We start from the raw sequence: 15,044 nt of genomic DNA, 5'->3' as shown, positions 1-15,044 counted from the left end.
CAAATTACTGCACGCAAAATTGGATCTTGATAAATCCGGCCCTATGTCCTTTCTAGCAATCATGTGTAAGTCTGTTGGCTGTGTGGACCGAGTGAGACACCCGCCTTGTGTCAAAGAGAAATGCCTTTTGGCCGGTCACTTTGGAGCCTGATAACATACATCAACTGCTCCAAATCAAACATGGAACAATGGCTCCATGGTGGGATTATCTTTTTTATACAGTGTTTAGCATCAGTGCGACCACTGACTAATCTGAAAAGAAAACACAGATAGGAAAGAAATTTTATACAGTTAGGAGTCTGGAGAGCCAGACCAAGATCAAAATACAGGCAGAGAGGTCTGGTGCTTATAAGACCCAGGGTTCAAACTATTGTGATTTATTAGATATTTACTGCTTCTTGGTGAGAAAAAACATTTAGAATACTGAATAAGTAGCAATCTGGTGTTTACTTTAACATAAAAAAGTCTGTGTGGCTGTATAGTTGATTGTTCAAACTGATTTATTGTTCACCATGAATTAATAATTTTGTGATTTGTTGTGCTCTTGTACTCATACTACTGACTCTGTAAACAGGGGATGTCAAACTGGTTCCCGAAAGGGCTGTGTGGCGAATGGATTTCTTTCCAACCGAGCAATAGCACACCAGACTCCAGTCATCTCATCAAGTGAATCCAGTCTTAACATGATGATTTTATTAGATGAATGGATTCTGGCTGTCATGATCCTGGCACTGATGACTGGCTCAATTACGTATTTCATTCACCTCTCTAACTCTGCCTGGTTACTAGTCACTGCTCATCTGTTCCACCTGCTCCTGCCTCTATTCAAGGTGCTTGCATCCAGTCATCAGGGCCAGATTATCTTGTTCACTATAGCCAGTGGTGAGAGTACTTTTAGAGTTCCTTGGTGTTTCTGGTTATTTTAGTAGTTTCACTGCTAACCTTCCCTATAGTCATAAAACCTGGATCATGACTGAGAGGACACGATTGAAGTAGCCGAAATGAGCTTCTTCCACATTGTGGCCAGGCAGCCCCCTATGGTAAGGGCATTGGATTGGAGATGAGCCGCTCTCCCTCATATTGAAAAGGAGTCTTTGGAGGTGGCTTTGACATCTATTTCAGATGCCACCTAGATGCCTCCCACGGTGTTCCGGGCACAACCCCACTGGGAGGAGGCTCAGGGGCCACTGGTGGGATTATGTCTCTCAGCTGGTGATGGAACGCAGTGGGCTGCCCACCAGTAGAGCTGGAGGAGGTGTATTGAAAGAGGGATGCCTTTGCTGAGACTGCTGCCCTCGTAACACGTTTCCAGGTAGCAGCTAGTAGGGGAGTAAGAGCATGAGTTTTTTTTGTCTAAGCCTAATAAAAGTAAAGGAAAAAAAAGAAAACAGGTCTAAACAGTTGAACAAGCTTGTATTTTACATATGAAGCCTGGTCTTAAAAAGGGCTAAAAAACAAAGACTTACTCGTTTTGTCATAAATTTTCCATTGCCACAGAGAAGATATTTACTATTTTTACCAAATTTGACAACTAACCTCTGATCATTTTAGGCCATTAATAAATTAAAAGTCAGCAGCATCTCGGAAAGGCTTTTTTAAATTATGGTTTAAATTCTGTGTTTGATTTGATGAACTTGGGAGTTCAATGATGTTTTAATGACTCAATTACTTAATATGTATTTATTTGTTTTGTTTATTTTTAGGAAAATAATAACACTAACCACTATGTTACTGCTGGATAGTATCAAAACTGGTAAATGTTTAATCAACAACTCTAAATGGTGAACAAGGTTCTTAGAACCACAGTAAAGAGGATTTTAAAATTATGAGGATTTTAATTGTGAAATTTAGGAACACATATAGCAGAGCTCTCTGCTGAAATGTTATTTATTTGTTAAACTAGTGCAGTAATTAAATCTGTGCTTTAATTTTTTAAACTTAGAATGACCCAGATTTTTACAAGGAATCTCACTAGGATGCTCTTCAGATTTGGCCCCTTTGGGTAATATAAAGCCTACCAGAACATAAAACTGACTTCCAAATGGATTCAGTTTAAAAAATGCAAACAAATCATCTTGCAAAATGACAATGCAAAACACCAATGATTGGCTATAAAAATAGCGTCAATACAAAAAGACAAAAACAAAATTTGACTCTGATGACAAAGATGGTGTTAAAATGTCTCCATTCCACTTAAAAAAATAAATTAAAACCTCATGAGTGAACTTTACCCCTTTAAGCTATAGCAACAATTGTTTCACTTATTTTTTTGTGTGTCTTTGTTTGGTTTAAAGAATTGGATTTGCCTATTGCTATGATTAGGGTTTATAAGACAACAAAGCAAATGGCACAAAATTATAAAGAGCTTTTTTTTAATGATACCAGCAAATCAAAGCACCTTTTTAGCTCAGATTCACTCACAATAATCATATGGCAATACACAGATTGAAACATTAATAAGGAAGCTTGGTGTTAGAGGAACATCAACATTTGGCATGAGGACGCCATAATCAGAAAGAAACATTAATCTTCATACTAAGACACTGTGATTCCCAAAAAGTACATAAGACATGAAATGATGGAAAATAGGTAAGGATTTGTTAACCAAAGGAAAAAAGATATTTCTTCTTCATATTGACAAAGAGGACTCTGTTTAATTTCAGTAATTCTAAGAATTGATGGTAGTGGATAGCAAAATCCATTCAATCAATTAAATTAGCTCAAACACTTTTTCCTTTCCTTAATAAACAAAGGTTCAAGTGCCAACGTTTAACTACTGCACATGTATCAAATAATATTCCCCTGAAGTGTCAGGGTGTGTGTAGTGAGCTTTGAATGATGAGGGCTAATGCTGCCTGGAGTTAGGGGAGCTGTAGTGTGTTTACTCAGGGATTTAAAAGCCTGTCAGTAACCCAAGGCTGCAGGATGACCTCCGACAAACTCTGCTCTCTACCTGTCAAACACTCATGCACCCCACCCCCAAATCTATGTCTGGTCACTAATTGGTTCCCAACAAAACCCAGGAGATATCAAACTGTTTCAGGATTTGGTAACTATTTATAAATAAATAACTGACCATCAATTAAGGCATGTTTTATTTCATAAATGCCACTTAAGGTCATTTTTAGTTGCTGTTATCTGTTTTGGAAGACTTTGGCAATACAGTCAGAATGAAGCTGATAATATAGTATAAACACAATAATCTCCAACGGTGGGAAATCTTACATTTATGGCAAGCGTTTGGAATCTTTAAACAGCTAAGCCTTTTCTCAAAACAGATGTGGATTTCCATTCTTAACGCAATTTCAAGCTTTAACTCCCTTGTTGAAAGCATTCCTCTCTTATTTTCTCATATATTTTATTTATTTCAGGGAATAAACACAAAGAACATGTACATCTACGTAAAATATGAGCTCTGTAACTTTTTTGTGTGGTGTAAAAAAAAAAAAGTATTTTCTTTTAGGTCCCGAAAATGTTTTGAGACAAATTGGAGTTTTACATGAATTTTTGTGAACAGACATTGACACTGAGATAATTTTCCTTTTATTTTCATCCTATGTATCCTTTTCTAACAAATTCATTTTAGGTTTTAAATTAGGTTTTATTCATATAGTGACAATTTCCAACATATTATCTCAAGGCACTTTGTAGAGAAAATTCCTCAATTCTATCTAAGGAGATCCGGCTGATTCCATTATGTTTTGACCTTGCAGGATTTTCTCCTCCTAGATGAGGATGTGGTGACAGCAGAAATTTGCCCACATTGTGTTCACTTCAGCAATGTCTCATACCGGTCATTCATGCATTAACAGTGGAGAGGAAAAAAACTTTCTTAAAAAAGCTCAGGAATCACCATGTATTGGTAAGGAAAGAAAAAAGCTTTTTTCAGGCATCTCCTTCAAGCAACCCATTGCCATGTCAGATTCAAAGAGTTGCATCCAATAGTTGCTATGGAAACATGGTGACCCCCCCCCAATATACCAGTTGTTGCTGCAGTCCTTAATAGTGGGAAGGAGGGAGATTTTTGTCACTTCTCCAACGTCCTGCTTACTGTTGCATGGTTACAAGATAAACATGGATCCTTGTCCAGCATTGAGGCATAGACTGACTTAGATAAATGAATCTTTGTGTTATTGTTTTTGCTTCTCCATTTAATAGAAAACCAAGGATTTCTAAAAAGAAGTTCCAACTCATATCAATGATATAATAAAGTAGTATTTGAAAAGAAAAAAAAACCAGTTGTTTTTATGTTATGGGAGCTGTTAAAGGCCACAAGAATTGTGTACCCTCAGGATCTGCAAAAAAAAAAAAAAAAAAAAAACTCGTGAAAATTAACATGAAAGGGATAACTAAAATGTTCTTCCTAATATGTAGATAAAGGTATAAAATTGTTATCTTTGAACACTCTTTATGCTGAAATGCTGACCCCCAGTGGTTAATTTCTGCGGAGGCAGTAGGATAGCAGTACCAGCAGGAGTTTGATTGTGAAGGTTGCATAAACAGGTACACAGAATATGCAATATCTTTATACAAGATTAAGGGATATTAATAAAATATTTTAAAAGTTTAGTTATCTAATAATGTTAACCTCGCTTGTCTCTCCTTTTTACCTTATTCTGTAAATGACTATGATCCTATTAGAGGATTAAATAACTTTAAAACTATATATACCTTAATTATATAATAACACTTAAGATTGCTTTGATTTGAGTCTAACAAACATATACCTGCAATTTTCATGCCCTCATATAAGCTTTCCTTTCTCTGAACTTCAGACATTTCAAGAAGAGTAATTGTTTAATATCTTGTATATCTTCAGTAATGTTTCTAAACCTAAAAAAATTAAAACTATGACAACAGAATAGAACACAAAATATTAAGACTACACGCCCATTAATCATCAATTAAAATGTCAGAAAAATTCTTTGCTAATGAGTTTAGTAAAACCGCTCCCTGCTTTGCTCATCCTTGCAGATCTTTTTCGACAGTTCGAGAAATATAATTATTTTTATATATTCTAAAAATGCTCCAAGGAACCTCCAATTTCTCCAATCTCTTCCATAGATATTCTATTATTTTAACCATGACATCATTGTGGAAGTTGTAATAGACTGCACTTTGAAAGATTTAGCATTTTTTATTGGATTTCCCAAACAACCCAAAAGCATACCTGTTTTTACATTATAGGGACTTCAAATAATATCCTACGGTTAAAAAACAAGGGTTAGAAGATTAGAAAATATATCACCCTCCAGGGTATTATATGTTTTCCAATAAAAATGAAGATCTTGAATCATTCTGTTTTTACAGCTTTCTTGTTGTAAAAACAGCACATCTGCAACATTTAAATTCCAGTTTTATATAAATGAGTTGCCAGAAGGAAGAGATAAAATGCTATGCGGCGCCTTTGGGAGAAATTAGCCAGAGAGATGACAGATCTACAATGTTGTGAAACTAAAACACATTGCATATAACAGTGACACACCACCAACTAGTAAAGCATAAAGTTATGTTAGATTAAAGAAGGTTTCCAGGCAACAATACCAGAGGAGAAAATCTGCCGCATTTGTCCAGGATACAGCTGTTTTGTTTTAAGAATAGAGTTCAATATTTCTGAAGCAGTGATGTTTCTGTAGCTGCAAAGGTATTCCACTTACATGCAAATAAAAAGAGGAATACTATATCATTATTATTATTATTTTTAGATAACTAATGAAGGTTTTAGATGGGTTCCTTAATTTTCTGGACCTTGCAGGTTCTGTAATCCCTTTGCCATGTGAATTTTCACCGGCCTCCTTTTGAAGTCAAAAGAAAGGATTAGAAAGTCAATATGTGAAACAACTGTAGTGGCCAGAAGTGGATCAGAAGTGGCATGGCAAACTCCTTTTTTATCCTGTTTCAGGGTGCTGAGGTCTGTATCGGGTCCAAACATTCATTAGGGGAGCGACTCGGGTTACAACCCGGTCAGATCATCAGCCTATCAGAAGTCCAAAGCAAAGACAAACAAGGCAAATGCTTATGCACACATACCCACAAATAGGGACATTTTAGAGAGGCCAATTAACCTAAAACAAAGCTTTTGGACTAAGTGAGAAAATGCATTGGAGATGAGCCGAATTTACTGTATCCAGAGCATATTCAAAAAGCTGTATAGTTTTCAATAACGAAATATTATAAACCACAGGAGTCAGCATTCAGTTTTATTTTGTTTTATGTTTAAAATGTATAGTAATCACGCAATTACCTCATTACTATGCAATATGGAATAAAAACAAAAATACAAAAGTGCCGGAAGTAAAACAAAATGATGCAATGAAAACTACATTTTAAATCTGACAGTGTTTATCCTAAAGATATCAAAAACTATCTGCTTTTTAAAAGGTTGTGTTTAATCTTGCAAAGGAATTTGGTCCAAAAGGCAGAAAATGCCCATTAATCCTGTCATCTCTTCATTCATTCATTCACTTTGTTTATGTAAAATCATCTCAGGTTACATCCAATCGAGTGTTTTTGCAGGTGCTGAGTATTAAAAAGTGTAAGGAGGGTCACGCCCTCATCCATCAAAGAGCTGCCAAACCATCCGTTTCAGGTTTTATTCTGTGTTCTTATTGCTGAAAGTGACTGACGGAGACTGGGTTTACATGTAGTGTTTACTATACTCGACCCACACTGCATAATGATGAAGATTCCCTGTAGGATCAGAACTTCTATGACCACAACTTCTATGTATAATGTTGGGATAGACTCCAAGCATGTTTGCTTTTTTTTCTATGCATGAATGATCTGTAGATATGTGCAAGCATTCAGCACAATGACTGTGTTTGGGAACTCAGTGGTTACTAAGTGGGTTATTTTTAGTGGGGTTTCAAATGAAGGTGCCTGGTTGATAGTTGGCAGTGTCCTCTGTTCCTTTTATGCTGGCTGCCATGTTTTAGCATTGCCCAAACAACCTAAGCCATCAGGAGGTTTTGTTTTGTGCAAGTTTGAGACTTTGGCTGCATACTATGTGGTCACGCCATCTCACTTATGTAACAGTCGAAGAAAGATGGTTTAAAGGGATGTAAACTGCGAAGGTGGCAAAATTGCATTGCAGGATTATCACAATGCTACAGGAAAAATGAGCAAAAAGTTTGACTGAACTTCAACAGCCTTATAGAAGGTAAGTTTGCTTTCCTGCAGTGGACATGTCGTTTTGCATTTGGACATTTTTATTTACGTTGTTGGGAAATCAGGTCAACATTCACAGCTTTTGTTATTTTGTTGGGGGAAACCACAGACAAATTGCTTTACCGCTTTGACATTTTGGATTCCACAGTATGCATGCACATTTAACTTTTATTTATATTTCATACCAGCCATCTTTTTTCACCACAATTTGAAGTCAGCAATGTTTCAACATTATAGAATGAATATTTTGTTTTAGCCTGCCTACTCCTGATATTATCATTAACAATTTGGTGCCAGTTTGTCTTAGATTTAAAGATTTTAATTCAGCAAAAATTATTAATATTTAATGAGCAGCTTGGCCCCAAGACAATATTTTAACACTGGGGAGGTTATATATATATATATATATATATTGAGAATAAGTCAAAGTAGCTGTTTGCATTGGAGAATTATTAGTTTGTTTTCTATGCCTTTTAATTTTTATGCTGATATTATTCTGCACTGATGTTCTCTTAAGAGAGTTGGGTATCTAAAGTTGTTCCTACTGACCGTCTTTTTTTTTAGCAGTATCAAACAGTGGCTATGTGACAACTACTTGCAGGTGAACTCTGGTTGGTACGACTGAAAGACTACAGGAAAAACAATTGAAGGACAGTAGATTAATTGAAAATTCTTGTTGTTTGCTTTTAACAAAATTATTCTATAAATTTCATTTTTGGTGTAAAAAATTGCAATTCTTTTGACTTTTTAAAGGTATAGTGGAGGATGTCCTTTTTGTGGGTGGATCATCAAAATAAGTGGTCCTCCTAAATGTCAATCATTCTGGTGATATGTTTACGTAGGCCGTTCGACGTGCTCATCCCCATTTTCACTTACCGGTGGTGAGTCTGACATAGTAGAAAATTGCAAATCTTCTTTTGGAAAGTAAGCTTTTACGAGCGATGCTAGCAGCAACTTTTAAACAGAGCGTGCACCATGAGAAATGGGCTCTTGCATGCTCTCGCACATGTTTAATAGGCATTCCCCCACGGGAGTGGGTACAGGGTTGTGCATGTGCATTTCGGAGGGGGGCAGGCTTTTTTCAATTCACGAAAATCCTCCACTATACCTTTAAAGAAGTTGCTAAATACTCATTTATAGAGACTGGCTTTCTTTAGTTTCATGCTGTGATACATTGGCACTATTGAATCTTTTCTTTCATTTTTTCCCCTGTGTTTGATAAATAGGAGTATTTTATTAATTTTTGATTTATTTTTCCATCTGTATCATATAGTGGTAAAGACAAATTTTACTGTAATATATTACTTCAGTTCAACAGTCAGAAGTGATTTTCGATGATGGTGAAAAGTAATACCTTATCCTTTCTCATGCTACCATCTGAATTCTTAGTCTATGAGCATTTTTATTGTTAAAAAATGCGTGCCTATTTTTTTTACCTTGAGTCAATTGAATGCTGTGAAAATACAGAAAAAGATTTGACCCAGCAGATAACAACAAACCAACATATGTGATAAAGTGATGTTGTTGGGGAGTTAGAAATGCATTTTCTTATTATATTTTCCAATATAAATCATTAGTCATACCCAAATCAGTAATTATATTTTGATCAAAACTAAGAAATTTGATATGCCTGTTTTAATCTCAGAGTGACATTTTTGAATAATCAAAATCTTTTACAAAGCTGCTGCTCAGAATGCTCAGAAATAGACTGATACTCCATATACCTGATGTGTGAGTGTGGCTCTGCACCATATCATGTCTACATTCGGAGAGTTATATTTCAAGTTTGTCAAAAATGAAAAATGTTCAGTATTAACATGGAGTGTGCAACATCTCAAATGTCATCCTTTTCTTCTTTGAGGATATGATGGATTCTACAGACTGTATTCAAAGTGAGCTATGTTTTACCCCCATGTCTTTTTTTCCCCTTTGAGTCTTTCCATCTGATACCTTGAGACAAGAACTCCTCTTCTGTTCTCCTGTTTGTTCCAATGAGCTTTTTACTAAACCTCCTTAGAATACGGCCAGTTTTTTGTGCCTAATTTTTTGTTCTCAGGCTTATCTTGCAGTCCCTCGGTTATATTGGCACATTCTGTACTAATACTTTAGGTGTTATTTAAATTGCAGACAGATACTCTTGCAAATTATCCTTTGACATTCAGGAAAAAGTAAACAATGAAGACTCGGTACATCAAACAAAACACCCACTCAGCAATGATGAAATCCTGCTCATCTTTTTCAAAATTATTTAGTCAGAATATTTTCTCAGAATGGATATTTTAAAATAATCAAAGGATTTTGGCTCCTTTAATTTATTACACACATCACCAAAAAACTCACTCAGAAAATAAATCATTTATTCTCAAGACAAGATATCAAAATTGCCAACCCTTGGCAAGATATATTTCTGCCCATTGACAAAAGAGGAAAAATAATCTAGATGCACAAATAGACCCATAGTTGAAATTAAATCCAGGATTAAAAAACAAATCCTCATCATTCTGTCCGTTTCCCACAGAAAAGAGGTGAAAGGGCTGGTTCATGACTGATTGTTACTCCTGAAATAAAACCGACTAGAGCACAGAGACCACCAACACTGAGGGATGGAGAGAGAGAGCGTCTCTGAGCTTGTCAATCTTAAATGTCATTGGATATCACACCATAGTGGCAGGGATGCTGGTCTCTACCAATCGTGGTAGAGGTCATATAAAACACTCTAAAACATCATGATCTCTGTGAGTGGGTGTGAGTATGCATGCTTTTTTGAGACCTCATTAGAGGGCATAACTAATGTTCTTCAGATCAAGCACCTGCCTGCAGCTACTTCATCCTAAACCTGAGGATTTACTTAACTTTACTAATCTGAAAACCAGGCTTTTGTAGATGAAGCTTAACTTGGTTGATAAATCAAAATGATCCTGCCTAAAAGTCACCTGCTTTACAGTCACATAATGCATCAGCTATGGTCAGGTTTATGTATATATATCTATAAACAGCAAAGAGGCTGAGCACAGTGGGCTCCCTGTCCAATTCGTTCCCATGAGAATGATGTCTGTTTGGGGCAGAAGCCATCCACTGCATAACCTCTCTGTTGCTCCCAGAGGACCAATTGACTACCATTAAGAGAGCAAGCCAGTTCAGCAAAAATGAAGATGTATGCAGGAGCAGTAATAGACAGAGGTCAGGCTGGAATGAAAATAAAACAGCATTTTGTCAAAATAAATCAGAGGAGCGGATCAGAGCAGCTTTTCATCTTTGACTCCTCTGTGACCAGTAGATGAGAGGGCAGTGAAAGAATCTTCTTTACAGAAATGGTCAGTTTTTTCTTATGATTACTTTAATTCAAAATGTCACTAATGGCACATTTTTTGGATTTTATCTCCTTGTGAAATCTGCGAGTGTATCTCTTCTCTCATGGCCTCTATCAGATTTTTTCCCCCTGTATTTGTGTCATTTAATTTCTGTGGAACACATTATCATCGTACAAATAAACTCTGTCAACTCGCATTGTCTCTCCACATGTAGAGCTTGAGTTTCATAAAGCTGGGAGTGAGCCATCTATCTGGAACTAATCTTTGTATGTATTTCCATGCAGGGGGGGGAGCACAGCTGGACAGATGAGAAGCAGTGAGGAGATGCATCCTGCGACAGAGACTCAGCCAGTTTATTTTTTTTCACCTGAACTTGAGGACTATGCTTAGTCATAGCTGATGATACCCCCTGATGCTGCAGACCTTGGCTGTGTTGAGGCCATAAAGCTCCAGCTTTGAACCAGTGTGGATGTCCATACTAGGCCTTGGCATTTACTTCAGATGTCAAAGATCAGTCAGGAGGAAGATTAAAGCAACTACAGAACCTCTTTTAGATCTCTTTCTCTTATCAATGTCTCTGCCTTTCCTCTGTGTGTCAACAGTTACGGCTCTAATTCTGCCCTCTCTTTGTCTTATCTGCCTGCCTTTCTCTTTACTTTCTCTCTGTCCTTTTGCTCAGTTGTTTAATCTGCCTCTTTTTCTGGGCTCCTTCCCATTTCTTCTTCCTTTCCTCTCAGTTTGCAAATATGAGGGCACTCTAATAGACCTCCCTCAAGTCCCCCATCGATTCACTCCTCCCTTTTGCTCTCCTCCCCTTACCCCCCTCCTCTCTCTCTCTCTCTCTCTCTCTCTCTCTCTGACTCTCATTCCTTCCCCCTTTTTTCAGCCATTCCCAGATAAGAAGGGGGCAGAAGTAATTCTCTCTAGTCACTTCTGAAGCTGAAGCCACCAGAGAAGGGTGGAGGGAGTAAAATCCAAATTTCCATTTATTAGATTTTGCTTGATTTGTGATTTTTTTCTAAATATATTCAAAAGAAATTGTTTTTGTAGACATTGTATTTTAAACATAATTGTTTTCTCAGAATTGATTTCTTATTTTTAAACCTTTATACCTGCATTTTTTCTTGTTTAGATCTGCTTATTCACCTTTTGCATTTATGAGGAAAGGATAAAATATCAGCAAGCTGTCAGGAACCTGTCTAACATCTTGCAGATGGATTCATTCATCTGAGAGAAAACTGACCAAAAGAAATCAAAGGAAGATCCTTCTTGGGAAAGTGAAGAGAGGTGGGCATCTTTACCCCAATTTGGAGCGGAAAAGTGAACAATTCACCGTAAAACCAGGTTTCCTAACTTTTAGTTCTTTGCATCCAACAATTGAAGAGACATTTAGAAATTAGCATACTGAACAAGCAGGAACATCTGACCTCATGGATTCACTTTTGCATGCAGAGGTTTGTGCAAAGTTCCTTTTAGGCTGAATTGGGGTCAAAGTGTTAACAACCTTCCCTTGTTAAAAGGAGAACACTTTAAAACACAGAAGGTGCTGTGATGAAAGGCCTGGATCTCAGCCGGTGGTTGCTGGTGCTGCTGCTGCTTTGGACTTGGTCCACAGTCAGTGATGGAGCAGGAGTTGGAGGCACAGAGCGAGCAGGAGCTGGAAGAAGCCAGAGAAAAGGAGGAGGCGCAGAGAAGAGGAAGAGGTTTCATCGCATCCAGCATGGTCAGTGCAGTTACACCTTCGTCCTTCCGGAACTGGACGGATGTCAGAGTGGAGGGTCCACATCCCAGGCCGAACATTATGGGAGCTTTCGTGGAGGGGCGAGCGTTGTGCAGAGGGACTCACCACCAGTGGACGGCGAGTGGTCAGCGCAGAAACTTCAGCACCTAGAAAGCATAATGGAGAACAACACACTATGGCTGCAGAAGGTAAGGGATGAATACTGCTATTCTCAATGAATGCTAAATGAACTACCTAAGCATGCACACAGCATGCCCTCTGCACAGATATCTAAATGTTATAAAAGTCACAAATTATGCTCTATATAACAGGTGATATATACATCAATGGGTAAATTACCAACTCAACTGAAAATGTGTCACTTAAAACATACAGTGGAGTTTTGCCTTGTCATGGATCATTTAACACCTAGAAGCAAAACGGCAAAGAAAAATATTTTCATGGAAATGTGTCACTTTGCTTCTGCTGCTGCACTTGGGTTACATGCATGTCTGTTTCTGTCATGAAACAGATCTAGGCTGACGTAGTTGAGGAGTTCTTGTGTTGTAATTTGTGAGCTATGGATCACAGTTTCAGGTTATGACTCTAGATGACTGGCAGCTGGTTTCAATCAGGAGAAAAGCAGTGTGTGTGTTCCTGCTGTTATTATTGTCCTGCCTCTTCTTTTCATTGAATTCCTGACTGCACACTGCCCAATAAAAGCTGTGCGAAACCCTGTTTGCCTATAATCTATAGCTCAAAAAGGTCTCATATTGCTTTGTAATTAAGGTCTGAGTCTCTAACAATTAAACTTCACTCCTGAATTTACAGTTTGTTTGTTTTTTCCTACAATTTTTAAAAGCTGAGGTCTTCCAGCACTCCACCTATGGCATGAATTCAGCGGCCAATTCTTTTCACCTGCCAGAGATGAAATTCATTGGCAGGGACTTTTCCCTGAAGGCCCACACTCCACTGTGTTAAAACTCAGACCCACCATTGTAAAACAGGTTTCCTTGGTTCTAAATGCAAAAGTGTAGTAATTATTCCTCTTTATGGTCTTCTTTTATTGAAGGTGCCTGAAGCAAATATTTACACAGCCCCTCTGTTTTAACCACTCATCATTATTTGCTCCTAAATCTCAAAATAAAATGCAAAATGTCAAATATGGGAAAATTCAATGAGTCTCACTGGCAATGTGTGTTCCAAAAAAGTTTATTATTTTAATTGAAAAAAATAACAGAAACAAGATTAAGTAAGATTATAAAATGAACAAGTTAGATTTACAAAGCACCTGAACTGTGTAACAAACTGCGTAATTAGTTGATATAAATAAATTTGCTGGTGCTGCTGCTGCTTTAGATCTGATCCACAGCTGGAAAAGATTAAAAGCAGTGATTTCATTTTAAAAGGGGAACAAATCTATCCAAATCATGCTGATGCTAAGTACTGTAAGAAAAAAATATTCATCTTAAATGTCATTGACGACAGTCTTTGAAGAGATGAGCTAATTACTAGCTACACTCAGGCCTCGCTACCATAACATCTGTAGAATCAAAATATTACTAAAATACAGAACTTCTATGTGATCTTGTCAAATATGTTTGACAAGATGAACTAGGGAAAAAAATCTAAAGCAATTTATCCTGTAATGTGTCAGTATTATAATTTCTATGGCTTTAGGGTATCAGCGAACAACAATGAGAGTCATTATCCAAAAAAAAAAAGGTGAAAACAAGGAAGAGTGAAGAACCTTCCAGAAGTGGCCGACATACCAAAATCCAAATGTGGAATTAACAAATCATCTAAAAGGGCCCAAAATAATGTAGAGCGGCATTCAAATCACCCATCATGCCTTTGTTAATTATGTTATGATTCAAGAACAATATTTCGCTTATGAATTGCAAAATTCTTTCATGAGAGAAATCCAAGATGAAAAAAAAAACCCCCCCACAAATTCCAAGATCATATTTGCCTATTAACATCTGGATGTTCCCCAAGATTTTCTGGAGAATATTTGAAGGGGAGGAGTAAAGGACCTTTAATAAAGAAACAATAGCAAAGTGATATTTACTTCACCGTCTGTAGAATAGAGATGTAGCTCTAATGACATTTTCCGACTCAGTCCCCTAAAAGAAGTCTGATCTTTTAATAAGCTTTTAATTTTAACCATTTAGAATAAATATAACTTAAATTGAAACAAATTCCCCACTTTGAGCATAATGTTAAAATATTCTATTTACTCCTTACACAAAAAACTCCAAGCAGGATCAAGGCACTATTTTGATCAAGGCCTCCGTGTTTCTTGCTAAAAAACCAAGGTGGGGACCAAGACTGAATTCAGCCGGCCTCTAAACTACCCCTGAGTCGCCACATAAAGTAGTTGCAGCTTCTGCGTTAACTATTGTAGTGTGATTTCCCGATTGCAAACAGCCTGTGCAGTCAATATGATGGGGGTTAAGGACCAAAAAATGGACAGTACTTAATGCACATCTTTCTTTGTTACAATCACATTGCTGGGCTTCATCCAGGTTTTCTTTCTTCCATAGGAGTTATAATGATCAGAGGTCAGAAATAGGAAGGAGTTGTCTTGTGTCCCCAATGAAGCAAAGCTTTGGAGTATTTGGATTTGTTCTTTTGTTTGTTTTGTTTTTTGTTTTTGTAAATTTGGCTTTTGCTATCATGCATAACTCACAATATGCAGAGCGCCACGGCTGGATTGTGTTTGGGATACCAACATCAATTGTGCTCAATTACAACAAAACTATTGTAAAGAGAAGCTTTTGTCACAGATTTGTTTAACAATTAGAAATTTTATTTGCTTGGACCCTCCCGAAAACAGATTAGGT

General features: G+C 37.0%; 1 protein-coding gene across 1 annotated transcript in view; it reads left to right on the top strand.

Annotated features, from left to right (window-relative positions):
* Positions 1-6,976: 6,976 nt before the first annotated feature.
* The window catches only part of LOC107100230 (angiopoietin-4-like), an 81,663-nt gene continuing 73,595 nt past the window's right edge, over positions 6,977-15,044 (top strand). Inside the window, exons 1-2 of the mRNA XM_015398645.1 lie at positions 6,977-7,159; positions 10,763-12,407. Of these exons, the coding sequence (XP_015254131.1) occupies positions 12,030-12,407 (378 nt within the window). The 5' untranslated portion in view covers positions 6,977-7,159; positions 10,763-12,029. The remainder of the gene's footprint in view (positions 7,160-10,762; positions 12,408-15,044) is intronic.

The sequence above is a fragment of the Cyprinodon variegatus genome, unplaced genomic scaffold (assembly GCF_000732505.1).
Source record: "Cyprinodon variegatus isolate N-32 unplaced genomic scaffold, C_variegatus-1.0 Scaffold947, whole genome shotgun sequence".
NCBI classification, from domain to species: Eukaryota; Metazoa; Chordata; class Actinopteri; order Cyprinodontiformes; family Cyprinodontidae; genus Cyprinodon; species Cyprinodon variegatus.
The sequence above is the reverse complement of the archived record's forward strand: the minus strand, read 5'-3'. Positions and strand labels throughout refer to the sequence as shown.